Source organism: Primulina eburnea, chromosome 1, assembly GCF_022965805.1.
Source record: "Primulina eburnea isolate SZY01 chromosome 1, ASM2296580v1, whole genome shotgun sequence".
NCBI classification, from domain to species: Eukaryota; Viridiplantae; Streptophyta; class Magnoliopsida; order Lamiales; family Gesneriaceae; genus Primulina; species Primulina eburnea.
The window spans coordinates 65,351,207-65,376,100 of record NC_133101.1 but is presented as its reverse complement, the minus strand read 5'-3'; the positions used below and the strand labels follow the sequence as shown (position 1 = coordinate 65,376,100).

General features: G+C 35.4%; 5 protein-coding genes and 1 long non-coding RNA gene across 15 annotated transcripts; 3 read left to right on the top strand and 3 right to left on the bottom strand.

Moving 5' to 3' along the window:
• Nucleotides 1-71: 71 nt before the first annotated feature.
• On the bottom strand, nucleotides 72-3,556 carry LOC140842779 (protein SICKLE). 7 transcript variants are annotated; one of them, XM_073210923.1, is made up of 4 exons: nucleotides 3,400-3,530; nucleotides 3,173-3,281; nucleotides 1,795-2,111; nucleotides 72-1,147 (listed from the first exon to the last, which is right to left on the bottom strand). In XM_073210923.1, exons 3-4 carry the CDS (start codon nucleotides 2,066-2,068, stop codon nucleotides 363-365), a joined length of 1,059 nt encoding a protein of 352 aa, XP_073067024.1. In that variant the 5' UTR covers nucleotides 2,069-2,111; nucleotides 3,173-3,281; nucleotides 3,400-3,530; the 3' UTR covers nucleotides 72-362. The 7 variants fall into 7 exon arrangements, with proteins under 7 accessions (XP_073067024.1, XP_073067058.1, XP_073067033.1 ...); XM_073210957.1 differs by having other exon boundaries at nucleotides 1,795-2,129; nucleotides 3,192-3,281; XM_073210932.1 differs by having other exon boundaries at nucleotides 3,173-3,304; nucleotides 3,400-3,524.
• Nucleotides 3,557-3,754: 198 nt separating this feature from the next.
• LOC140842775 (uncharacterized) lies at nucleotides 3,755-5,623 on the top strand. The gene is made up of 3 exons (XR_012120483.1): nucleotides 3,755-3,880; nucleotides 3,977-4,006; nucleotides 5,347-5,623. It is a non-coding gene; the product is annotated as an uncharacterized lncRNA (long non-coding RNA).
• Nucleotides 5,624-6,503: 880 nt separating this feature from the next.
• LOC140842762 (ricin B-like lectin R40G3) lies at nucleotides 6,504-8,288 on the top strand. Of its 2 annotated transcripts, XM_073210899.1 has the most exons (4): nucleotides 6,504-7,009; nucleotides 7,093-7,215; nucleotides 7,717-7,945; nucleotides 8,137-8,288. In XM_073210899.1, coding segments are annotated over exons 1-4 (804 nt in total). In that variant the 5' UTR covers nucleotides 6,504-6,559; the 3' UTR covers nucleotides 8,139-8,288. The 2 variants fall into 2 exon arrangements, with proteins under 2 accessions (XP_073067000.1, XP_073066992.1); XM_073210891.1 differs by lacking the exon at nucleotides 8,137-8,288 and having other exon boundaries at nucleotides 7,717-8,020.
• Nucleotides 8,289-8,696: 408 nt separating this feature from the next.
• Nucleotides 8,697-15,180, bottom strand: LOC140842750 (lysophospholipid acyltransferase LPEAT1-like). 2 transcript variants are annotated; one of them, XM_073210879.1, is made up of 9 exons: nucleotides 14,503-15,180; nucleotides 12,998-13,117; nucleotides 12,857-12,894; nucleotides 12,435-12,499; nucleotides 11,850-11,918; nucleotides 10,743-10,876; nucleotides 10,186-10,326; nucleotides 9,445-9,508; nucleotides 8,697-9,081 (listed from the first exon to the last, which is right to left on the bottom strand). In XM_073210879.1, exons 1-9 carry the CDS (start codon nucleotides 15,001-15,003, stop codon nucleotides 9,062-9,064), a joined length of 1,152 nt encoding a protein of 383 aa, XP_073066980.1. In that variant the 5' UTR covers nucleotides 15,004-15,180; the 3' UTR covers nucleotides 8,697-9,061. The 2 variants fall into 2 exon arrangements, with proteins under 2 accessions (XP_073066980.1, XP_073066971.1); XM_073210870.1 differs by lacking the exon at nucleotides 8,697-9,081 and having other exon boundaries at nucleotides 9,111-9,508; nucleotides 14,503-15,175.
• Nucleotides 15,181-16,323: 1,143 nt separating this feature from the next.
• Nucleotides 16,324-20,881, bottom strand: LOC140842737 (NEDD8-conjugating enzyme Ubc12). Of its 2 annotated transcripts, none has more exons than XM_073210849.1 (6): nucleotides 20,709-20,881; nucleotides 17,928-18,041; nucleotides 17,183-17,291; nucleotides 16,963-17,041; nucleotides 16,739-16,855; nucleotides 16,324-16,655 (listed from the first exon to the last, which is right to left on the bottom strand). In XM_073210849.1, the coding sequence occupies exons 2-6, from the start codon at nucleotides 18,034-18,036 to the stop codon at nucleotides 16,518-16,520; spliced, it is 552 nt and encodes a 183-aa protein (XP_073066950.1). In that variant the 5' UTR covers nucleotides 18,037-18,041; nucleotides 20,709-20,881; the 3' UTR covers nucleotides 16,324-16,517. The 2 variants fall into 2 exon arrangements, with proteins under 2 accessions (XP_073066950.1, XP_073066959.1); XM_073210858.1 differs by having other exon boundaries at nucleotides 20,757-20,849.
• Nucleotides 20,882-22,767: 1,886 nt separating this feature from the next.
• LOC140814240 (uncharacterized) lies at nucleotides 22,768-23,983 on the top strand. The gene has a single exon (XM_073173161.1). The coding sequence runs from the start codon at nucleotides 22,923-22,925 to the stop codon at nucleotides 23,892-23,894; it is 972 nt and encodes a 323-aa protein (XP_073029262.1). The 5' UTR covers nucleotides 22,768-22,922; the 3' UTR covers nucleotides 23,895-23,983.
• Nucleotides 23,984-24,894: the final 911 nt, after the last annotated feature.

The following is a 24,894-nucleotide window of genomic DNA, read 5'->3' as shown; positions in this document are numbered from 1 at the left end:
AGATAATTTGTGCACTATTTTGTTGTACCAGATCTTTTAAGATTATTCATGATTAAAATGCAAAATTTCCATCTTAAATAATCTGAAAAGGTCATTAGAAAGGGCGTAAACTCAATTATATTGTGTTCTACAAGTTCAAATGGAATAAGAGAACACATGTACAGAAAGCTAATTTCGTAATAATCTCCATTTGACATACCAGTCGTAATAATCTCCATTCGATCCCCAGACCATCGTCTCTGATAACCAAACCTCCTTTTCCAAATCACTGTTTGAGGGAGCAACGTGAAACCAAGTTTAGAAGTGGGTTTCAAAACACCATCTTAAGATCAGAAGCTCTCGAAACATAAAGTGGACTGTTTTTACGACTCCTTTACTTCTGATTGCTCATGTTCTTCATGTGTTGGCTCGTTAACAGTATCATTCAATGTGGCAAGGTACTCGGCAAGGCTGGGTTGAGAAACTGACTTGTGTGAAGCTTCAGGAGAAGGTCTGGCTTTCTTCACGCTAATAGATTTCGGAAGCCAGGAACCATCTGAATTTGGGCCCTTCCAAATAACAGGAGTCATCGCTTTCCATGGATCTTCTAACATTTCTTTATTGTAATACAAGTCTGGACGCAACTCTGCTGACACAGGATCCTTAGAATCTTTTCCTCTCCTAGCACTTGGTCCCACACCCCTGCCTCTCCCCCAATCAGAATAATGGCCGGTACCACGTCGTGAATCATGGTGGGAGTGGAGTTGGGGGCGGGGGCTGTTGCTGTATCTAACACCCCTGCCCCAACCATGAACAGCATTAGGAGAATCTCCCCAGCCGGCACCTGAATTTGGAAAGTTAACATCTAGCATATTTGGTGAATCACGGTGGGAGAGAAATTGGGGGCGGGGACTGCTGCTGTATCTACCACCCCTGCCCCAACCATGAACAGCATGAGGAGTATCTCCCTGGCCAACGCTTGGATTTGGAAGGTTAACATCTCGCATATTTGGCGGATAGTTGTAGTTTAAGCTGCTGTATGATCCTCCCCAAGTATTTGAAGTATATCCTCGAGGTTTGCCCAAAGGACCTGCTATTCCCATTGGGGTTCCGTGAGAGGAAGTCTGACTGTGAAGGTTTTCGGGTGCTTGGGGGGATGAAGTCATATCTGGATAATTAGGGCGCAAAGACATTAATAAATTAGAACTGTAATCACACAAATGTTATCTTCAAGTATAATAATGCATGCATTTATACATAACAAACAGTGGTTGGCTAAATCATGTTAATTTGCATTGATTTTTAATGCTGAAACTCAATCCAGTTCAGAAGGTTGAAGAAAATGCATGAAATGATCTATAATTTAATTCCATATCATCATAGCAACTACGTCATTTCAAAGACCAGCTAACAATAGGGTAGCAAAAACCCTTCAAAAGAAAGACACGACCACTTTCTTCCAAAAAAAAAAAAAAAGACCATTACATCATAAGCTATAATTCCTTATTTTTTTTCCTACTTCCCCTGTTCGCAACAAGTTGAAACTAGTACTTTTCCATGAGAACGTATCCGTGTGCATTGGTAAAGCTTACTGAATGGACCAAAGCAAATACTAAATTCTTATGCTAAGATTTGATTGGAAAATGTAATTTGCTGTTTTCCATGATTGAAATATCAACGGATTGCAAAACACAACCACATGTGCACAAAAATTGAACAGGCCAGACATGTTCAAAACCAAAAGTTAACAAAACAAAAAACACGTACCGGCATCATAAACATGAAAACTTAATGCAGTAAATAGAAGTCAATTACTTGGAGGCATGCTGGAATATCCCTGCGAGACCTGATGCGAGAAGTTATTTCTCCTTTTATCTGCAGAAAAAGCTGACATAGGGTCTGTATAATAATCAAATCTCGGACGAGAATATTGTACCGCAGTTGAAGGAGCAGGTTCATTTTCAATCAGAGGGTTGGATAGGCTATGAGATAGGATTCCAGAACTCTCAGAGTCAATACTAATATCTGCTATAGCAGCTTCCATTCGCATAGCTTTCAGTCTTTCCCTTCTTTTCTCTGATTCTTCCATGGTAAGTGCTTGAATACTATAGAATCCAACTGCCGCGTTAAGCCTTCATAGCAAAATAGTGCTTGTTAAGTACAATGATGCAGGTGAGATGAATGGGGGAGACCAGATGAATTTCGAGCAACACAAACTTGAACCTTTTACCAATATACATATAAAATTTAATTTTTTAACCGTTTAGGGACCAATCATATCCCCAGTGGATCCAGAAAGTGATCAATCGGGCTGGCTTGACATTTCTTGTTCCCCCAAATTCATCAGAATAGTTCACCAGTATTGAACTAACCAATAATCATAAGAAGTAACCAATAAGAAAGCCTAATCAATATGTTTATTAGCTAGTGTGACAATGAGGTTTATTAATAAAAAAAGATGGGAAAGGTAAAAGAGAAATAACTAAATTAGCTGTTGTAACTCGTAACCTATCCGTTTCTTTCAATTTACATACGATGATACAAAACAAACAGGAGAAGAGGGGAACAAACGCCAAAACCAATTAATAAAACACAGCAAAAACTATCTTCAGGTGTATCAAATTTACATGAACTGGGAGACTTAAATGATAGAGAAGATTTTGAATTCTGCGAACTTACAATTGTCATTTAATATAACGTCACAAGAAGGAAGTCTTTCTATGAAATATGAGTAGTAATTCCTGAAACATCAGCCATTCTAACTTTATAATTAATTTCATGACTCGTGATTTTATGTCGCAATTTTTTGAAAAAAAGCAACCATTTCACAGCGCATCAGATTTCTATAAACCATGATAATTTTCAACAACATGCACACTGACAAAAAACTATGCCGCTTGATTCAAACTCAACTACAACATTCTAATTCCCAGTTTCTCCCAAAAATTCAAGCCATGAGTTTCTGCCAAAAATTAAAAGCAATGGCTCTGATAACACAAAGGGCCCTCGATCTCACACTTACTAGCTACTCCTGCACAAAAACACTTAATTATCAAACAACTTAACTTGAAGTTTACTCTGACCCCGGGAAAAAACAAATACATTTTTTGACGGCTGATTTTTTTTTAAAAAAATTGAGTCAGGGCCATCTTTTCAAGAAGTTTTTTTTTGGGTTGTGGGCAGTGACAGTAACCTTTTAGTTCCAAAAACACCTTATTGGCATTCAATCTTTGCGCAGCTGCGGACAGCCCTCTTTCGGGCCAGTCCCACTTTTTCCCCACTTGTACACACTTCTTACGACCCTGAAACAGTCTCATATGAATTCCTATGCGAGAAATTCATATTTCAAGCGAGAGAAATTTTGAAACAAACTCCTAAAGGAAAATTGAAAAATTAATAAATAAAGCCAACAAACTATACCTATTCGAGGCCTTGGAGTTTCTGAACTGACCTATGAATCGTCGCGGCGCTTGTGGGCGTGTGAGAGGATGCTCACGTTCGTTCTCGTGGGTACCGGTTCAGCTAACCCGTTTCTTTTTGTTTGCTCCTCGAAGAAGCCGGGGTAGCATCCCCGGGCCTTAAAAAATTACAAATGGGCTTCTTCAAAAAAATTAGAAATGGGCTTATTTAAAATAGGCCCATTTCTTAGTACCCAAAAAAAAAAAACAGAGATGCATCTCTCATCAACATTGTACACACAGCAGCTTTGGGAGATGAACTGGATTCAACGCAAGATCTATGTTTACAACGTCACTTTCGGGCTTTATATGTTGGATTGGTGGGAGCGATATCTTTTCAGTATCCTCATTTTTGTTCCTGTTTTTCTGACATTCAATTTGTTTAACTTGGATTTGAATCACTGGGTCCATGACTTGTGACGTTTTGGTGATTTATTCTGTAGGTATTTATGTGAATTTTTGTTCTTCAAATATTGTTTTTCTTAACGTTATTGAGATACGCTGGTAATTGTTTTATTGTGGTTTATCTTCTACAACAGTTCTCGATACGTCACTGATTTCTGCCGAAGGTCAGCTCTCAGAATTCGTATTTCAGTTTGTAATGAATTTTCGAGTGTGATCTCGTATGCCTTATGTTTTTGAATTTGGGGTTTAATTGATTGTCAAATTATTCCTGGTTCTGTCAATGAACATATGAATTTAAAATACTAAAATCCGTTTTGGTTGAGTAGGTCTGTGTCTGTGATACTTCATTCGTTTTCGGTCAGAAAAGACATGTACGAAGTACTTAATAGTCCTGCACCATGATGTTTACATGAAATTGGGCAACCACAAGTAATTGATTAGTTATGTTATAGTTAAAGTAGTTTTTACTGGTACATTATCATCATTGTGGTATCATGAAATTTGGCATTAAAATACAACTATCTTATATGTAGTACGTGGATGTTGGTGGTTCTAGTCCTTCGTAGACTGCTATACGAGGATGAGAAGCAACTTAAAGGAATAAGTAAAATGATTTTGCCTAGTATCCAGATGAAATTACGGTAAGGGTAAAGGTTGTCAATCATCACTTCTGTGGAGGAATATATATGGCCATGTCAAAACTCTTGTGTAATTGTAATTTGTGATTTATCAACCATGTTTTCCAGCTTCAGTTCTCAACATTAATAAAACATGGTCTCAGATCATTACTTCTGTTGTCTTGGAATTTTCACTTAAAACTGTCCTTATGCGTGACTCTACTTATCCCTTTGGTATGCTCATGAAGATTAAAGCATGATCCTACGTAATTCTGGAGGCATTTTCTTCATCTCTAGTGCCTGCACTTTATGACTTCTTATTCGTTTCTTGTCCTTTTCACGCACTTTAGAAAATTCATGAATTTTATTTCCATAGACTTGGTTCTTCTTTTAATTCTCCTTTGTATCTTATAGCTTATCTCTTCAGCTTCATTCATTATATCTGTAAGCACGATTAGCTCAAAGTCAGATGTCCCAATTGTCCATTTAATGTTGGATCACATTGATTATTCTTTCTGTTGTATCCCTAAATACTTGGAACATGTGCTTGAATCAAGTTATTTGAGATTATTGATCCATTCTGATAAGGGGATTTCAATGTATTCAAAATAGATATATATGTTTCAAATCGTTGCTGCAAATCACTTCCCAAATTAAATTTCTGTATCCGAAACACATCTGAATATATTCCATTTCCCATTTAACAGGAGTACAGGACATTTGGCATATTGAAACGGAGACCTGTGAAATTTTAGTTTAGAGTTTCTAGATACCCTTTAAACTAACAGCTTCTGTGTTGCCAAAATAATCTCTTTACTAATCTTCTCTCCAGTTACTGGTTCTAAATATTTGCTCTCTTTTTTTGCTTTGATTTTATGTTTGTTCAGGCATCTGCAATGAGGTACGCTAGTGTCCTTGGAAATCAGCGCAGCATCCAACAACGATGAGAACGAGTACATAATAATGTAGTGATAGCATGGTTCCGCAGCAACTCACTCATTCTATGTCTGATTCGTGAAGTTTGTCGCTCATTAAGAGCCACTCGGGACTTGGTTCGTGAAATCTTGGGTTCTTGTTTTGGAAGTTAATTATCATTTTGTCCCAAGTGAAGACTGGGGTAAAGCGCCTTATCTCCTATTTAGAAGAGTTTTATTTTATTTTGAAGTGATTTTTTTTTTTTTTGGGATTCAAACTTAATTTTTAGTAAAATGATAACAATATTCTTAATTTATATAATATATATCTATTTCAATTATGTAAATTTAGGTATGAACACTGTCAGCAATATATTTATTAATTTTTATTATTACATTTTAAATATATTTATTTAAAAAAATAAATGTTTGTAATAAAACATGATCGAAATTTTACGAAACTCCAAAAAATTTATATATAAATAAAATTTAACTTTTTGAATACTTACTTACGGCAATGGCTCGAAATTCTCATCTATTTGCTTACGTGCCTCTGAGAAAATGAGGTACTTGTCAGACTTGCAAATTTATACGTGCTTGCTTGGTAACATTCGATTTGGCGATCTTTGTTGCTGTTTGGGAGGAAAGATAGCATATTGTATGATCAGTAACATTATTATTAATAATAATAAGCAAATGGACGAATTATTGGATAAATGATGTGTATGCATGCTATGGGCTTTTTTGTATTACAGCCCCATAAGCTTACCTCTTGTTTTCTCTTGATGGATCTTCAACGGAGATATTATTCATGATTGAAAGTTGATAAATATAAGAAACTGCAAAAGCAATTTTCCCTTGATACATACATACGTTTTAGGCGGCCAAAAAAATAATGAATCAAGGACATATTGTCATCAGCCTAATTATTAATTAATTAAGAGAAAAGCACGACTCACCACCAATTTATTTGTATCTAATTTAGATAACTTATCAAACAAGTCATGTCGTGACAGATGGCGTGTTTCCATTGTAACACGATGTCACGAAAATTATTGACTCTCTCCACCACTCACACTGCAGCGCGTGTCACCAAACCCCTTCCAATTATCGATAAATTCTCGCTTTTTGCTTTCAGTCTTCACCAGTAAACCATACATTTTGCTTTTCATCTACGCATTATCACATGGATTTCCCCCACGGACGCCACCACGAGCCGCACCACGGTCGGCACAGGAGGGAGGAAGAACAACAAGACTACCCGCAGCCTCCACTCTACGGGGACGAGCCACCTCCTCCCTTTTACGGTCTGAACGAGCCGCCGCGCTATAATCAGTCGTCCGAAGTCTATCACACCTCGCACGTTGGGCCGGATTCATATCGTCCTCCGCCTCCACACGCTTCCCATGATTACGATCCACCGCCATACGTGCCCGCGGATAATCGGCACCAACACCACCCTCATATGCCCCACTTCCCGTCTTCGGATCACCACCAAACCCCCCACCACGAGGGTGGCGGGATCGCTGGAAAACCCTCTGTTAAGGTTTATAGCAAGGCGGAGACTAACTTCGCGTTGACCATTTATGATGGAAAAGTTGTTCTTACTCCTTCCGATCCATCAGACCCTCTTCAGGTGCATTTTTTTATTTTGATTTTTCTGCATATGTACGTCTGTATTTCAGGCTATAATCGGGTAAATTGTACGGATAATTGCAGCACTGGATCAAAGAGGAGAAGTACAGCACTAAAGTGAAAGATGAAGAAGGATTCCCCAGCTTTGCTTTGATTAACAAAGCCACTGGACAGGCGATAAAGCACGCTATTGGTGCTACGCATCCGGTATGTTCAAATATTCACTTTTCTGATTATGTATATATAATCTTTTATGCGTAAATGATTTTTAGTTTACCGTATATGATTCTTTACAATTGATGTTACGATTATATTTTTTTCCGATTACAAGTTAAGAATCTGTTGGGCACAGTGGGTGAGGTTGCTGATGCATTAATTTACGTAAACTTGATATTTTATTTTGTCGAATGTTAAAGTTTATTCGGCTGATATTTATGTTTATTTCAATATAACATACAAAGATTACTCTACAATTATGGATATTTTGCATCCGCCATTAATGTTAGTCGACATAGCAAGGGAGCTCAATATATGGGGCATATGTAGCCTGCTGAACAGCAATCACCTTCTTAATTACTTGACCAAAGGTTTCATTTTTATTAGTAGATTCAATGTGTGAAGCTGATACGGGATTCAAGAATGCAATTATGTCATTAATTTTTTAAATATTTTGGTTTGGTTTCTCATCGCTTCGGTTTTATCTGACAGGTCCAGTTAACTCCTTACAATTCTGATACCGTTGATGAATCCATTTTGTGGACTGAAAGCAAAGACTTAGGGGATGGCTACCGAACAATAAGGATGGTTAACAACATTAAGCTCAATGTAGATGCCTTCAATGGCGATAAAAATCATGGTGGTGTCCATGATGGCACCACAATTGTTCTTTGGGAATGGAAAAAGGGTGACAATCAAAGGTGGAAGATCGTCCCCCACTGTAAGTGATCTCTCAACACCACACGTGAAAATTGAACAGTCCCACTCAAATTTCTTTAATATGATCAAAATGATTTTTTTTTAAAAACGTGTTGATCCATTATGAGAAATCTGGCATCTCGGACATGTCACGTGTTTTCTTCGTTATCTTTTTTGTTCTTTGTGATCCAAACTTGTTTCCATGTTTTCTAGGATAAATGCTCGTGGGCTGCTGTTATTACACGCGACTTTAATAAGATGCATAAGTGGGATCGTTGTTGTATTATGCATATGGATGTAATGCACGGATTTTCTTTTACATGATAAATTATTCGTAATGAAAGTTAGTAACACGAATTTTAACTCGTCGGCAATTATATGCAACATGCTATTTCAGTCCAAATTGACATTGTTCGATGAATGATCACCTCACGAGCACCGACAATGATAAGATACTCGCTGATCGATGACAACTTAGTCCTGTATTTTACTCAAACTTGAGATGAAAATCATTTAGCCCGAATGTCCCAATACTCGTAATTGGGGACGATCGAAAATCGTATGTGAAGCTCGCCCTAAATATTGGTTGTGGGTCGGCTATCTATTTTAAAAAAATAACTAAAATGGTTCATCTCCATTTGAAGAGTCCAATATTATTTCACAGGCATCTCTACACCACAGCTCTTTACTTTGAAATTTCAAAAAAAAAAAAAAAGAGCGTTTGGTATCCTCCGATCATGCTAGAACTGACTCTCGATGTTGCAAGAATAAAATAGTAAAATTATGCACCAGCATATCAGTCAATTATATAAAAAGAAAACCTGAGTACCCTCGGCATTCAAATTCAATGACACGATATAGATCCACAATTCTCCTTTATATATCAGCTTCAGAGACCTGTTAAACTAAACTTCATACTACGTCTACGTCTAAAAAAATATTCCATCAAAGCTGCAGCGGTATCAGGACAGACCATTCAGAACTAAGTCAATCACAATGATCTCTTCCACCATATTTATCTGGCATTTAAATATGCCATGTTTTTTGTGTGTGTGCTTTCACTCGTGTGTGTGTGTGTGTGTGTGTGTGTGTGTCAAACCATTAGATATATACAATGAATATATATGGCAAATCCGGACTACTGTTGGCAAAACAAACCTGCAGGAACACCAAAGAGATCTCTCAGATTAACCAACCATGTGAATGGATTCTATACCGAGCATGCAGAAAATTATATCAAGCACAATTCCTGATTCCGAATACCAAATCATACAGATAAGTTAAACAATGGATCATTGATGACAACCCATTTATTAAATATAATTTACAGAAGTGTTATAGGGCAGTGACATGTTCTTGTTTCCAGGGGTGAAAACCCACTCGTATGATTCCTATTTTTAAAATGGTGCACCGAGCATAATAGGAATCCAAGACCAAGATGGACCACATAACTTTTGAGAGCCAGACCATGAAATTATCAATCGTCTTTCTGATGCAAAACAGTAGGCATGCTAATATTACCATTTAGAGCAGCATGATACACGCGTTTCTCTGCGAGGCTGATATCTGAAAGAATCAAATTACCCTGCATCACAACAATGAAGAACAACATCAAAGGAGATATTTTGCCTCTATTACACCCTAAGCACCAGTCGTATGGTGGTTTCCCGTCTTTCTTCTTTTTTATTTCTTTCTACAGTATTTGGATGAGATAAATTTGAGGTTACATAGTTCTAAATCTTTATTTGCAATCAACCAAACTTGTTCGGATAATTATCAAATTCATGGATTTGAATTCGCTAACTAGTAACTACAGTATAAATTTTTTTTAACCACCATGAAAGATTTTAATCCTTAATTATTGAAGTAATCTGAAATTCATTCATCCAAACTCAAACTTCAAATCAAATCCAATTAAATTTGTATCAACGCTACTAGCCAAAAGTCAGAAAATGCCAAGTTCAGATCTATCAATATAGTTTTGCTATGGATTTCATTAGTTTAAAAACAGTCGTTTGTGCACAATATATGCAGAAAGAAATTGAAAGCCTGCATTGATATTGCAATATTTACACCACTAACTGGACATCCAGAGATTGTAGTCGAAAAAAGATGAAGGTTTTGGATAGAGAAAATAAACTGCAACAAAGTTATCTCGATTGAAGTGAGCGAGGAGGAAATTAATAAATCTAGGAGAATATAATAATGATCGACATTTTAAAAGCTAAAAAAATCAGAGACTGAAATATAAGTATAAAGTACCTCATGAGCCATTAGCTTTCGAACATTCTCGGCATAAAGCTTTGGATCTTCCTTTTCTTGTTCCGAGGGGTGATAAACAGGTAATTGCATCACTTCAATGTAATTTACAAACTGGCAGAGAAGATAAATCAAATGCCGAAGCTGCATGAGGTTATATTGAGTCAGCATTTGTTAGTCATAGAATTGATTGCGCTAACATAAGGCGGTCCTAAATTACATACAAACTGCCGTGACAGATCAACATAACAATCAAACTCGAGAATTAAGGTTCCTAAATTTATGTTTCTTCATTCTGTTCCTATCTGAAAAGAAATCTTCTTCTATGTAATCTCTGTAATTAACGGTGAGCCAAAGAAAAACTAAAATAAAGCAAAATTCAATCTGCATTGCTTCCCCAGTTAAATTTAGAGGAATGGCAAGTCAACCAACTAAAGTAAGAGGAAAATAAAACACTTTCTGACTCAACATTTGCAACAATGACACGCTGGCACCGATATAAATACAACCAGGATTCAAGTAGAGAAAAAAAACAAAAATTCCAAAACAGAACAACTCACCCCTGAAATACTGTCCCATGCAGGACTAAGTCTCTGGTAGGGATATCTTAATATAACAGGAAGTAAAGGAGCTTTTGCCAAAAATGCACCAGATTTAAATGGAAGGATGTAACCTCCATTTGTAGTTGTGCCTTCTGTTAAAGGCCAAAATAAATGACATTTTTAGACATGTATAGAATGGATTAACAATACAGATATATGCATCATTTTTCTGGCTTCACATAATTATGAGGGTCCCATAAAAATTTAATGAGATTAAAGGTAGAAACATGGTCTGCCAAATTTATAAGGCACGAGTAACCAATTTTAGAGTTACAATGCAATGTTCCACCCACCCCAGACAGATAATCAGAGCGTTTAACATCCAAGTTTTACCTGGTCAGCACATTGAATGAATATAGACATATAGTTAACCTCAAATGCGATATCAAACACTTTCTTCCTTCAAGTCGGTATAGTATAGAGAATCATACAAATAATCCAATATAAATTGCAATACATGACATAAAATGCCAAACACAACATCTAATTTCAAATGTGCAGCATCAACAATAAAATCTATACATATCCTTAAGGAATCTAGATGTAATTGTGTTGCGAAAAAAATTCTCAATCGTGTTTTTTTAAAAACAAAAATCCTTTAAGCACACGATAAATCTATTTCGAATATTTTAAAAACAAAAATCCTTTAAGCACATGATAAATCTATTTCGAATAAGTTTAGTTACGTAGGGATTGGTGGACAAAGGTGACAAGGATTAAAAATCTGCTACCCAACCCATCATCCATGCTTCGCAACAATAACGGCGGATAATTTGGGATTCCTCTTCTGAGCAAATAGAATGATAGATTTTACAACCATACTTGGGACATTTAAAGTTCACCAAAAGAGTTTACCAAAAAATAAAATAAAAAAGTAAAACATCAAAAAAGGTTTTTCGATATTCACAGATTTTCAGAACCAAATCAATTGACCCAAAGATAGCCTTAATGCCCATGTAATCAAAGATAAAAATATAGCAGGTGGATAGACGAGATTAGTAAGAGGACTGACATCACATGGAAAGAGATTAAAACAGAGGCTGGCAACAGCATAAAAAACAGAACCTGGAAAAAGCATAAACTTAGGAGCAGACTCATTCTGATGAGCTTCCCAAATTCTTTCATTTACAACACCTGCAAACAATAAATGTCTAAAAATGAGAAGAAGAAAAACAGTTGACTGGAAGAAGTCCAGATATTAGGTGAAAAAATAAGAGGAGCTAAGATGGGGTTATAATCCGACTAAAAAAAGATGCATGGTGAGTGGATTTCTTATAATGACAAACTGTGTGTTTCTGCATATATACTGCAGAATTTAGAGTTTCAAGGGCAATATGCCATGCTAAAAAAGGGTTAAGCATTTTATTGTTTCGTAGATTCTGAATATCTTCCATCTTAGGATACATTCTATCATTGGTAGTAATGTTCGCTAATTGATGTCAGTAAGAGAAATCTAATGGAAGATAACAACAGTCTAATCACTAATGTCACCAGATAACTTTTCTTTTTCTTCACTTAAGTTTGATTGTCCCAAAATCAATATTAATTGATACAGCCAAAATAATTTGTTTTGAACTTCATGCATACTCCTTTCCAAACATGGACTTTGTGACATAACTAAAATGTTCAGAATCAAACAGAAAATAATACCTGAGACACCCTTGAAGTCTGATGATTTCAACTCTCTCTGTACATACACACAACCAAGACACTTGCTGTAATAGAAAAATAATAAAAGCTGAAGCATCTGTTGCACAATTTAAATGTAAAATGCATGGTCAGGGGAAAAAAACTTCACATCATGGGACAATTATTTTCAATACGCCAACTACTGCAGAACATAATGATATGGAAGTCGATGTAGAAAAAATAAAGTTTAGGCTCCAGCATTATGATGTAAATGGCACACGTTATGCAAGATCAATAAATTTCATTTGTACTTTCAAATCTAAAAGTAAACGGCTAACTACAATGTTCAGTTTACTTAAATGCAATCAAACATACTGCAGATGAAAAGGATCCATCCGTGATATTTCAATTTGCATGATAGCTAAAAGATCAAGGGGACCGACCTGATCAGACCAACAAGTGGAAGTTTGGCCACGGACCTCTTCGGTTACACAATTAAGAACACAAAAAGGTGAGTAAATGAAGGATTCTGTCAAATTGTGTCACACAATAATGCTCAAACCACCATGAAGAAGTTTACAAACCTTCGCAACGAAGCTTGGGAAAGAGGAAGACATGTGGAATAGAATATCAATATAAGATACATGATTTGAAACGATGGCCCCAGGCCTTTCAAACACATCCTTTTGATCCCTAGTTACTGTCTGAAAGGTAAGAAGAAGCATGAAGCATATATCACTACACTTTTAATCTGACACAAAGCCAAATATTATCCAAGTCCTTGTGACTAATATCTCCATCAAACATTAACCATGACAAAAATAACACCACCAAAATTTGCTCTCGAAGCAACAAGACGTAAAATGAAAAGTGATATCATATGAATTTTTATTTATCACGAGAAATGATACTGACACATGTTTGTCCTTTATGAAACATTATTCATTCCCAGAAACGGTACGATCACCAGAAAGGTAAGTTATGAAAAATGTTAAACGAACTGCCATCTCTATCGTACGCTCGTGTTAGAATGAACCAAAACAGTAGCCATATCAAATTCTCTTCTACATTACATGCCAAAACATTAGCCACATCAGACCCTCTTCAACATTATACACAGACATTCCAACTCTTACTGTATATTGACAGTTTAAGCCTTAAGGTATAAAAATGAAAATTCCTCCAACATAAGAATCTTTCTGGGGGGTGAGTGAAGGGATAATCAATGATTCAATAACCTCCATGTATGTACCTAGAGGAAACAAGTTCCAAGAAATTTGGAGGATACATCTGTCATATTTCTCCCTTCCACAAACGTGATTTGCCAGCCACCAACGCATCACATGAGAAATTTATCAATGTTTCGTTGCATTAATTGTTTCCCATCCGCTTGATATCATTAATCAACCAAGTACCCCCCAGAATGGTAAATGAATACCCAACTTATCAGATTCACTAAATTCTTCTATGTACTGGGTGACCCAACCGTAGCATTCTGTAAGTAGAGAGGTTGGTTAGGTTTTATCACTCAATGTTTTTTTTCATTAGTTGCAACATGAATGTTACAAACTGATTCAATACAACAACAAAAAATTCATTCAACACCAAATAGGGGTCATGCAATGCGAATTTATCCTATTATGGATAATCCCGTATCCAAGAAATACAGACACTGCATCCTCAGGTATACATCCAAACATGCTTGTTCACGGACATAAATATGTTAGTTGTCCCACATCGATTAGGTAAAATCCTCGAGAGTTGCATATATGGATTGAAACAATGCTGTTATTTTGAGCTAGCTTTTGGGGATGAGTAATGTTTAAGTCTCAATCTTAACAAAATGTTTGCAAATGCTCCGATGCAGACTCATGACACAAACCGTTGATATTAATACGAACAAACAGTTGACATTAATAATCTTATTCATAAAACAGAATTAACCAATCATGAAGAACAAAACACATTATAAGCAAATCTCTATCGTTTCTAATGCAACCAAAGTCCAACAACAAAATAAATTTCTTATATATCCTCATTTTATATGCGCTAAGGAAAACCAAATCGCTGAGCAGCATGTAACGACTACCTCATGGTTTAACTGCCCATCAACCTGATTACCCGTGGTTCTTTCACGAATCCTATAGAACCCAAAAACAAAAAGCATAGACCGCGTCAAAAATCTCCCGCTCTGCATGATCACAGCCCTTCGCCAACCCCCCATATGTGCGTAATCCTCCTGCCCATCCTCCCTGTTGGGCGCCAAAAACGTCGTACAAACCCTACAAATCACGTAATAAATCACCAAAATCGCAATTCCAGCTACCACCCTCAAGGGAACCAATAAAACCAGGCCCAACGCAAGTAAAATTTTCTCGGTCCAGGGAAGCTCGCCCATCCCCATTGTCCCGTACACATCGTGCCGCACAAAAGCGGCATACTTTCTCTCTAACTCTTCAGTGCTCAGGACGTGAGGTAGGGCGATGTTTGGTTCGGGTTTAAGGAGTGGGCGGCCGTCTCCCACGGATATGACGGGTTCCGGTTGCAGTTCAATGGGCTTAGGAGATAAGATTTTAAGCTCCGACTCCATTTTATACCGTATATTTTTTCCGGAAAGATGTTGATTGTTTGTTACTGGGGAGCCATTGTTGTCTTATACTGAGCTTTTCGGTTTGCAAGTTCTTTAATATCGGTTTTATTGCCTAGATCTGATAGCTTGCGGCGAGGTGGGCGCGTGCATAAAATTTCTACGTTGGAGCGTGGGACCCGATTTCCCGGTCACGATAACTTGCGGGTTTTTTAGTGTTAACGGGTCTCCTGTATGTCATTATCTAAATGGGTTGATTGAATTTGCTTCCTCTCTTCCATTCGACCATTATTCATTGAAGTGAAGAAAATAAAATCATCTCCCATCCCTATACTACTACTACTAACAAATAACAATCCAAATCTTAACCATACAAGTTAATTCCAATACTATCCATCTGCCCTTAGAAAAAGGTACAAGAGTAGAGTCGCAATTTTAATATGTTTGAAGGGGAATTTGGTAAATATATTTTATCACTATAGATTATATTTCTTTATTAATATTTCTTATCATTCAATAATATAAATTCCAATCCGTACGTCAAACAAAATTGCTTCGTTGGTATTGGAATAGAGTGGGTCTTATGTGAGACCGTCTCATTGATCTTAATCTATGAGACGAGTCAATCATACCGATATTCACAATAAAAAATAGTACTCTTAGCATAAAAGATAATATTTTTTCATGAAAATAAGATATATGTCTCACAAATACGACATGTGAAACTATCTCACACAGATTTTTGTCATTGGAATAACTTGGGCATGAATAGAGAGTGTGTGTGACACATACTTTCTTCATGTTAAATCTAAAGGCAATAAATAAAAAAGTAGTGCTTTAGGGTGAAAAGTGAATCAATATCTTTTGTTTAGACGTTAACACATTTTAAAAAATATATAATTTGTGCTTTTCGTTCTCAGATTGAAATTTTAACGTTTTGAAATCCACACCCTTTCATTACTTCTACCACAAAAAATTTAAAATTATCTAAAATTCGTCCCCTAAAATCGCTTAATTTCAAATCAATCTAAACATATTTATTACATCTAAGCATAACTAATTTTGGACTTAATTGATAATTATCCTTGATCTCGACTATGAAAAACTGGCTTTTAGGTCTCAGTTAGTTCGTGTAATTGAATTCCAAAACCATTCTACTTGGTGAGGATAATTTTTATATTCCTTTTAAATTTAAGATTTCACGCAAAATTAAAATTAAAAGTTAATATCACTTAAATTCAAATTTTAAATCATTTCTCCAAATTAAATCCATCAACCAAGCCGTGATCTTATCACAGTGAAGTGGATACATCGAGAACCATTAAACAACAGCAGTCCACAATTGTCATACAGAGGTTTAGTATTCAATATCTTGCACAGTGAATAAGGTAAAAAAAAACATATTAACTTACAAAAGCTCTCTGCATTTCGGATAAATTTAAATCAATTTTCACATCTGTAGCAGAAAGACTAGATTAGAGATATCTGGCCTTGTCGTAGGTGCAAGTTTTCATGCACTATATGCACCGAGGGAAGAAAGTTTGTCCCACATAACCACCAGTCATCGCCCTTCTCACATTGGATTCAAACAATTTCGGGTTCTCTCTCAATACAGCGGCAGCATCGTGATTGAGAGGATCCTCGTGATTTGGTTCCTGCAAAAGCAGAAGCATCAGTAATAGAAAATTTCAATTTAGTCACAAAATAGAGCTTTCGTTAATCAAAGAAAAGGAAGTACCGTAAAAAGATGATACAATCCATAAATTATGGTGTTTATGTTTAGCACAGGTTTCCAATCTTCTCGGAGAATGTTTAGGCAGACGTTTCCTTCCAAGTCAATGTTGGGATGATAGACCTGAGGTGAACATGAATAATTTTGACTGTATATTATTATTGAGACACAACAGGATTTCACAAGAAGTTGTTGAAAGGCATTAGGTGTAAAACTTGGCCTTCGGTTACCTTTGTCTTGCATTTGACCTTTGGTGCTTCGTGAGGATAAATGGGAGAAATTTGGAAAGAGAAAACAAATGTCCCGTTCCTGATCACAAGGTACAATTGTCAGTGGATATGGAACCAATGATGGAAAAAATACAAAAGAGTAATATTATGAATAATTTAATGGCTGTAATTTGTGCTTCCTCGTTTATACACATAAAGCTGGATTGAAAAAAGTACTTACTGATAATATCCTTCATCAGGTCGAATGGTAACTTCAAAGTTCATGAGGTCATCCTTGCCATTAGGGAATGATATGCTGCATGTTTTCGGCAGATTTAGTTCGCTTATGTCTACATCAACACAGGTGCAATACAAAAAGTTAATGTTACTTGGTAAACAAGTTCAATATAGCATATAACCACACATCATCAAGGAAAGAAATCAATTCCTCAGGCAGCCATTTAACATTTCTATGACTTGTACATAAAAAGTGGAAGTGACATCCGAGGATAAAGATGAAACTTCTTAACAAATTAAGAAAGCTGTTTCAAATGATTCTGTGTATATGAAACACGCAATTGGAAATGGATATTTGACTCATCTTGTCATTAATGCGCCCTGATGATGAAGATTGAAGAATTCTGAGAATAAAATACTCAATGGAAATCCCGATTGAAAGCAAGAATATATGACAATGAAAAGTGGTTAGATAACCTTTCCCACCACATTATTAGATACTACTTGTCCAAATACCCGATTCCTTGCAAGCTAGAGCATATAACTTGTTAAATAAGCAAGCGAGTCAATACATATTAACCACAACGAGGGAGGGATGTTTATAACTGGAGAAAACATAAAATGAAAGATAAATTTATTTACAAGAAAGTTTTGGAAAGAAAACTAAAAATAAATGGTGATAAACTTATGTTTTTCAGGAAACAGACGAGCAGCCCAAACATATATCATCACTGAACATAGAAAGAAACCTTTGTGCAAACGTAATTCTCCAGCACTTTGCTTCTTGACTGGAGGCTTTCCATTGGCATTTTCAGCAAGTTCCCTTTGCTTTTCCTTTACTTTGAACAACTTAATCATTGTTCCTGAATGAAAACACATGACACAAAGTTTAACAGATTATCGAACAGCCATTTGCCAAACAACTGGCATAGTTAAACCTTCCATTTAAGTAGTACAATTTTTTATCAGAAAAATTTATCCATGATAATGGGACACTCTGTTATGATGACGGTAGAGAACTTGCCACTGACACTAAACTTGTGAACGTAGATCATAGCAGAGTAGTACTCAAAGCCAGAAAAAATGAAAGACAAGGGGCCCAGATTTACCATGGACCCAGGGGCGCCAACAAAAGGTATAATGACTTGGACCCCCTCAACTTCCAAAGTTTTCCTATTTTTCCCCTTATATCAAGTTCTTTTTTTACTAGAAACATATCGAAAATTTAGTTTTGACCCCCGACCAAATTATAATTTGCAATTTCGCACTTCACACCAGACCCCTGAGTCTAGGCTTCATCCTTGTGGCAGGACCAGTTGCGAAGAAAGAATTTTACGAATTACATTTAGCCACAAAATAAATTGATTTTACTACAATAATTAAAATGACAGCTGCATATATATATAAATAAAGTTTCCTCCTGTTCCAAGTGCATTATATACCAACCATCAATAACAGAAACAGGCTATCAGTATTGATATTGGTTAAGAACACAAAAAGTGAGAATTGTGAGGTAAAACATATCATGAACATAGAGAGCAGGAAATGAAGGGTGTCACGCAGATAAAAAAATCCACTAATAGATTTAAGATGCAAAATAGATAATTTAATAACTTTAGATACAAATCTAACCATTTAATGAGAAAACAAATGAACAGAAAATACTTCAAGCCACTACTTGTTAAAATTTGAACCAAAGACCACACTATCTTATCTGAAACATTCCGGATGTGCGAGTTTCAGACTGTGTGTGAGAGAAAAAAAGGTCGTATAGAAAAGGAATAACAGAATGGGTTCAAACTGTGAGACCATTTTTTCTTGTCAGATTTTTTTTCTGTCTTGTTGACTACTGCAGTAATTTGTTCCTTATTGTCAAGTTCTCTTGCCTGGATCAACTATGAAACCATGGATAGAAATTATTCGTAGAAACTTTCTACACCAAGACCTTCATAGAAACTACTGCACTTTTGTTGGATGTGAATTAAGATAAATGAGTTGGATCTCAATAAAATATTCTCACTTCAACAGCAATGATATTGTTTCAAAGTTAAATATTGGAATCTGGAGGAAAATTGTAACAAAACGTGAGAACGACGGGTGTAAAGTAAGGATCGACCATGAAGCAAACGAGTTAATGGAGCTCAGATTTTTTGTTCTTCAACATCGCATAACTGCAGATGATGAGAATATTTTGTTGAATCTATACACAGAAATGAGAATCGTGCATTCTGAAGAAGCATGGGAATAAAATACGTCCAAATCTAAAATTAAGGTGGTGTTTGCTCTATTTACAACTTGAAAGATTTGAAAGTGGCTTCTGAAATGTGTTTGATTATGTTTTGCAGATGTGAGCAGGAAATTTAAACCTTGATAGTGTGTATATGAGTATGTTTATGGGGACTGTGTAAATGAGAGAACTGTTTTTTAAAAAATAAGCACACGAAAACACACTAAGGAGAAACACACGCTCAAAACCACAAAACAAACACAGAACGATATCCCATTATCCCAATCAATAGAACAAGTGGATAGCGGCATGGTAGATAAGTTGGACGGAAAAATAGTACAAAATTACAGTTGTAGAAATAAGGAGAGAGGTAGCTTAGCATAAAAGAGTAGGTAGAAGTCAATACACGCGCACAAAGCTAACTTTCAGTTTTCCAATGGTGACCAATAACACCTCTGCCCCAATCCAAAGTCTTTAGTATGCAACTGTCATCCTATTCCATGAAAATTCATTTCATGGAATCTTTGAAAAGTACCCACCTCAGATGAAAAAGAAAAAACAGAATCGTGAAGGATAGGGGGATGATGGAGAGCCTGCTTTACCATTCGCTCCCTTTTCGGTCCTGAATGAATCTTGATGTCGAACTCTACAAATATCGTGAATGCCATCGCATTTGAAAAGTACCCACCTCAGATGAAAAAGAAAAAACAGAATCGTGAAGGATAGTGGGATGATGGAGAGCCTGCTTTACCATTCGCTCCCTTTTCGGTCCTGAATGAATCTTGATGTCGAACTCTACAAATATCATGAATGCCATCGCATTTTCCTCGACTTCACCATCCTTTAACTTAAAGGTCATAGCTTTTTTCGGGAAACATCACCGATTCACCGGGCATACCAAATTTAATAAAATAATATGTTATACCAAAAAGATAAAAATAAAAAAGCCCAAGTTATAAATCCATAATTATAGTACCTCTCCTGAAACTAATCCCATCATCATGCAATTAACTCAACTTCAAATTATCCGAATTAAAAAAAACTTCAAAATAATTTGACAAATGACAGTAATCAAGGCCAAAAAAAAAAAACAGCTCAAAATAAAGCAGCAACGAAAATAAAGGATAGAATAGGGGGGGTGTATGCAGTAATTAAGGGAATTAGAGGTAACAAATTGAACGATCTGATAATAACCAAAACCATCCGCATACATGGAAAAATCTACGCATATACAGCATGTATAAATGTAAAGAAACAAGTATCCGCGGATAAAGTTAAGCCCAATAACATGAAAAATTTATACCTGGTGGATAAAATGTCGATCGGAGTGTTTCAGAGCTTTCTCTCTTACCGAAATAGATGGGAGAATCTGAGAAAGGAGGCTGAAAGCCAGTATAATTTTGGGAAAAGCTTCTTTATTCTTTCTGTATTATTGTATTTTTTGAATCTGAACAAATAATGGACGATCTTTGTTTTTTTCTCAGCCCACCACTTTTTACGTTGATTGCTAATAATGTATCAATTATTTTTTACTATATTAATTAATTTATATTTATTTAATTTAGAAATATATTATGGTAATAAAATAAAGAAAAGTATTTTTTGGAAAATGTTTTTGACGATAAACAAAAAATCAGCCGTTGTTTGGAGTAAAAAATATTTAAAGGAATTATTAAAAACAAAATAATGTAAATTTGGTAACGTTTTAACTTGAGAGTATTTAACGCTTACAAATGTTATTTGCAAAACCGAGTCTTCATAAAACGAGTATAAAAATTTTAAATGTCTTAGTTATATTAGCATTATATAGTTTTTTCAGCATAAATTACCAGAATATAAAACAAGATAATACCAGAAGAAATGAAAATATGCAGTAGACATAAGATTGAATTGCTGGAAAAGTATGGGGAAAAAATTTCTATCATAGCAATTAAAGACAATGAATATCACCATTAATTCCTCCATTACCACTATTATGGTTTTTTTTACTGCTATTAATTTGTGCGATGCAAGAAATTAAATGATATTATTTAAAATAGATTATTATGCTGGCAAGGATTTGGTTCAATGTTTAAGGTTGAGGTCCAGAGACTTGTTGATTACATGTTCAAGTTTCATTGATTGCAGATAGTTTTTCTAATTTATTTATGTATATTTAGTTCTTTCTTTATACTTTCTTTGTCCAAGATAATTATCGGCTTCACACTCAAATCTTGTTAGAGTGGGTCTCATGTGAGACCGTCTCACGGATCATAATCTGTGAAACGGGTCAACCCTACCCATATTCACAGTAAAAGTAATATTCTTAGCATAAAAAGTAATATTTTTTCGTGGATGACCTAAATAAGAAATTCGTCTCACAAATATGTTCCGTGAGACCGTCTCAAACAAGATCTTGTTAATAGCACGATCAATTACATTATATCTTTGTAATCTGGAACAATATCATAATTGTACTTTAAAAAAATAGATTAATACTAAAAAAATAACAGATATTTAAAATGCAAAAAAAGAAAACTAATATTATTACAAATCATATAATAAAAACAATTTTTTTCATAAATTGTGAAAATTTTCTTTAAAACAATGTTTGTTATTGAATTTCTTTTGCTGTTATAACTATTACATATCAAAAATTTTAGATTCGTAATTCTAAATACAACGACATATAACTAGTATGACTAAAAAAAGTTTTTTCAAAAGAAGTTTTACATGAGAAAAGGATTGACTCTGACTTTTTTATTGTTATCGTACATAATTATATTGTTATTGTATATAATACAATCAAATGAAAATAAGTTGGAATTTGAAATTAGTTATTGGATCAAAAAGATTTAAAGACAATCTTGAAATAATCACTTTATCACCTGGCTATGTTACTTCAATTCAGAATCTTTTTCTTCCAAAACATTATTTTCAAGCTTCGTCAAAATCAACATAGTGTCATTGTATAATCCAGAGGAATGATCTATGAAATAATATAACCGGAGTTCCTAGCTTCAAGTTTATATCATGATTGTACTCCATGAAATTTATTGTATTTAAAACTTTGTGATGTGCACATCAATAGATAAACATTTCTATCTGAATGACATATCATATCAAAACTTATATATAATCTTCTCTCTCAATGGTTCACAAAAATCATGTACTTATTTACGGACTAAACGATATTATGAGTCGAGGTCAATGTAACTTTAATACCTCGTTACCTCCTAAAATAGGCTTTTTTAAGTTTACTTCTCTTAAAATAATTATTTATAAATAAGACTGTTATGTACTTTTACTCAAAATGCATTTTGTCTAAAATAAGTTTCTTGTTTGTATCAAAATAATTATAATTTTTTTAAACAAACAACCCTTTAAAAAACTTGAATTTTGTTGACATGATATTTACGTGGAAAGCATCCAATAGTCAACAAATTTGCTGGCTACACTCGCTTCATTTTGTCCCTTCAATCATCAGCTCTGCTCGTTCCATAATTTCAGCAAAATAATCCAGAAAAACTGCGGGCAAATGAAGGTGATGATACCTTTCCACCGTAATCGTTATGAGGAAATTTATTTCAGCGCTCCATCCAGCCCTTCTAATCTCTCGGATCAATTCTGCGATACTGTTTTCGATGATTTCGACAATAGCCGTTCCTCCGTCTCCGTCGTGCCCTTTGGCTGGGAAGAAAAACCCGGCACTCCCAAATCACCGACAAATAACGACGATTTCGAATTCGCATTTTCTGTTGGTAAAGTGGAACCGGAAACGGTCTCCCTTTCTGCAGAAGAACTCTTTCATGGCGGCGTTATCAAGCCTCTGAAGCCACCACCCTGCCTGCAAGTCCCGCCGTGTGAAAGAATCAAAGAGTTCACTCACAAAAAGAGTACTACCGCTATTTCGTTGCCATCGCTTTTATTAACTAGGAAGATGATACATGGCGCGCTATCTCCGCGCCATAAGAATAAAGAATCCGTCGACCCTTTTGAAATCGCAGCCCAGAAAGCCACGAGATCGGACGTGTGGGACTGGGACGCCAGAGGAAGAGAACGAAGCTTGAATTTGCAGAAATCGTCGAGCAGAAAGGCATCTCGATCGTTTTCTCCGTGTAGAGTCACCAAGTATGCATGGGAAGATAACGAGAAATGGCGGCCGTTGGACAGTGTGAGAATGTCGTCGCCATCATCCAGTTTATGCTCGGAAAGCCACAAGAAATGGAGGCTGAAGCATTTATTCTTCTCCCGGATCACCTCTAAAGGACGCGGCGCCGGTGAAGATAACTCCAAGAGGTACATGGCGACATTTCGGCGATGGAGCTTCAGAGATATCGGGCGTCCAGGGTCACGTCGCGATTCGTCTAGAGACGAACCGGCTTCGGTCCAAACAATAAGCCGGTCGGTTTCGGAGGATTTTGTTCATAAGAAAAAATTCTTGGCGTACAACTATGGGGTCGGCGTACTGGTAAGATGTGGCTTTCCTAGTAAAAAAATTATAAAATAATAAGTAATTTGTCGTTATATTTTTCCCTTTTTCCGACTATTATTTATACCGACAGAATGGAATTTAATTCTGTGGGAGTATCATATTGTATGCCAAACAATAATATTTATCGTATTATTACGTTGGTAGTATATCTATGTCATGAGAATAATTATAATTCATAGGAAGCTATTTAAGTAGTTATAGGGGTTTATTAATTATTGGTTTATTCGTATGCAGTTTGTCTACATTTTATTTATTTGAATGTTTACCAAATATAAAAATTATAACATAACAGATGTGTAAATATAAAATACATAAAATATTAAGATAGATTAATGCAAATTACCCATTTATTATTAGCATTGTTAATGCAAAAAGCTTGAGATTGATGCCGACAATTCTTGTCATGGTTTTTAAACTATGATTGCTAATATCACAAACATGATATTCAAAATACACAATACATGGTTCTACATGTGATTGTCTTGAAATACACGTTCATTAAAAACTGGGACAATTGCATTGATTTTAGTTTGATATACGAGATTTTTTGTCATTTTGTTCGTCTATGTTTCTAAATTTTACTTTTAGTAGGTTATATTTGTAGTTTTAAAATTTTAAATTTGGTTATTTTACCAACATAACATCGATGGAACACATACATAGTGATAGTCTAACACGAATATATTGTTTATGTACTTAGCGTCAAATAGTACACAATAAAAAAGATTAAAATTATCAAAAACCGAAAAATTTAAAATAAAGACAGTTTTAAGAACATAAAGAGTTCAAACTGCACCAAGATAAACATATATGTATGAGGCTGTACAATTGAGGAAGACTTAAAAGATAAACATATACATGTATTTTCAATTTTCAGTCATAATTTATATTGTCGATAACAAACTTAATGTGATACCCCGTTCAAGGATGAATAAGACCCCAAGACCGTGCATGTATGAGACATGTACAGTTAAGGAATACTTAAAAGATTCTATTGATACTACTTATATCAACA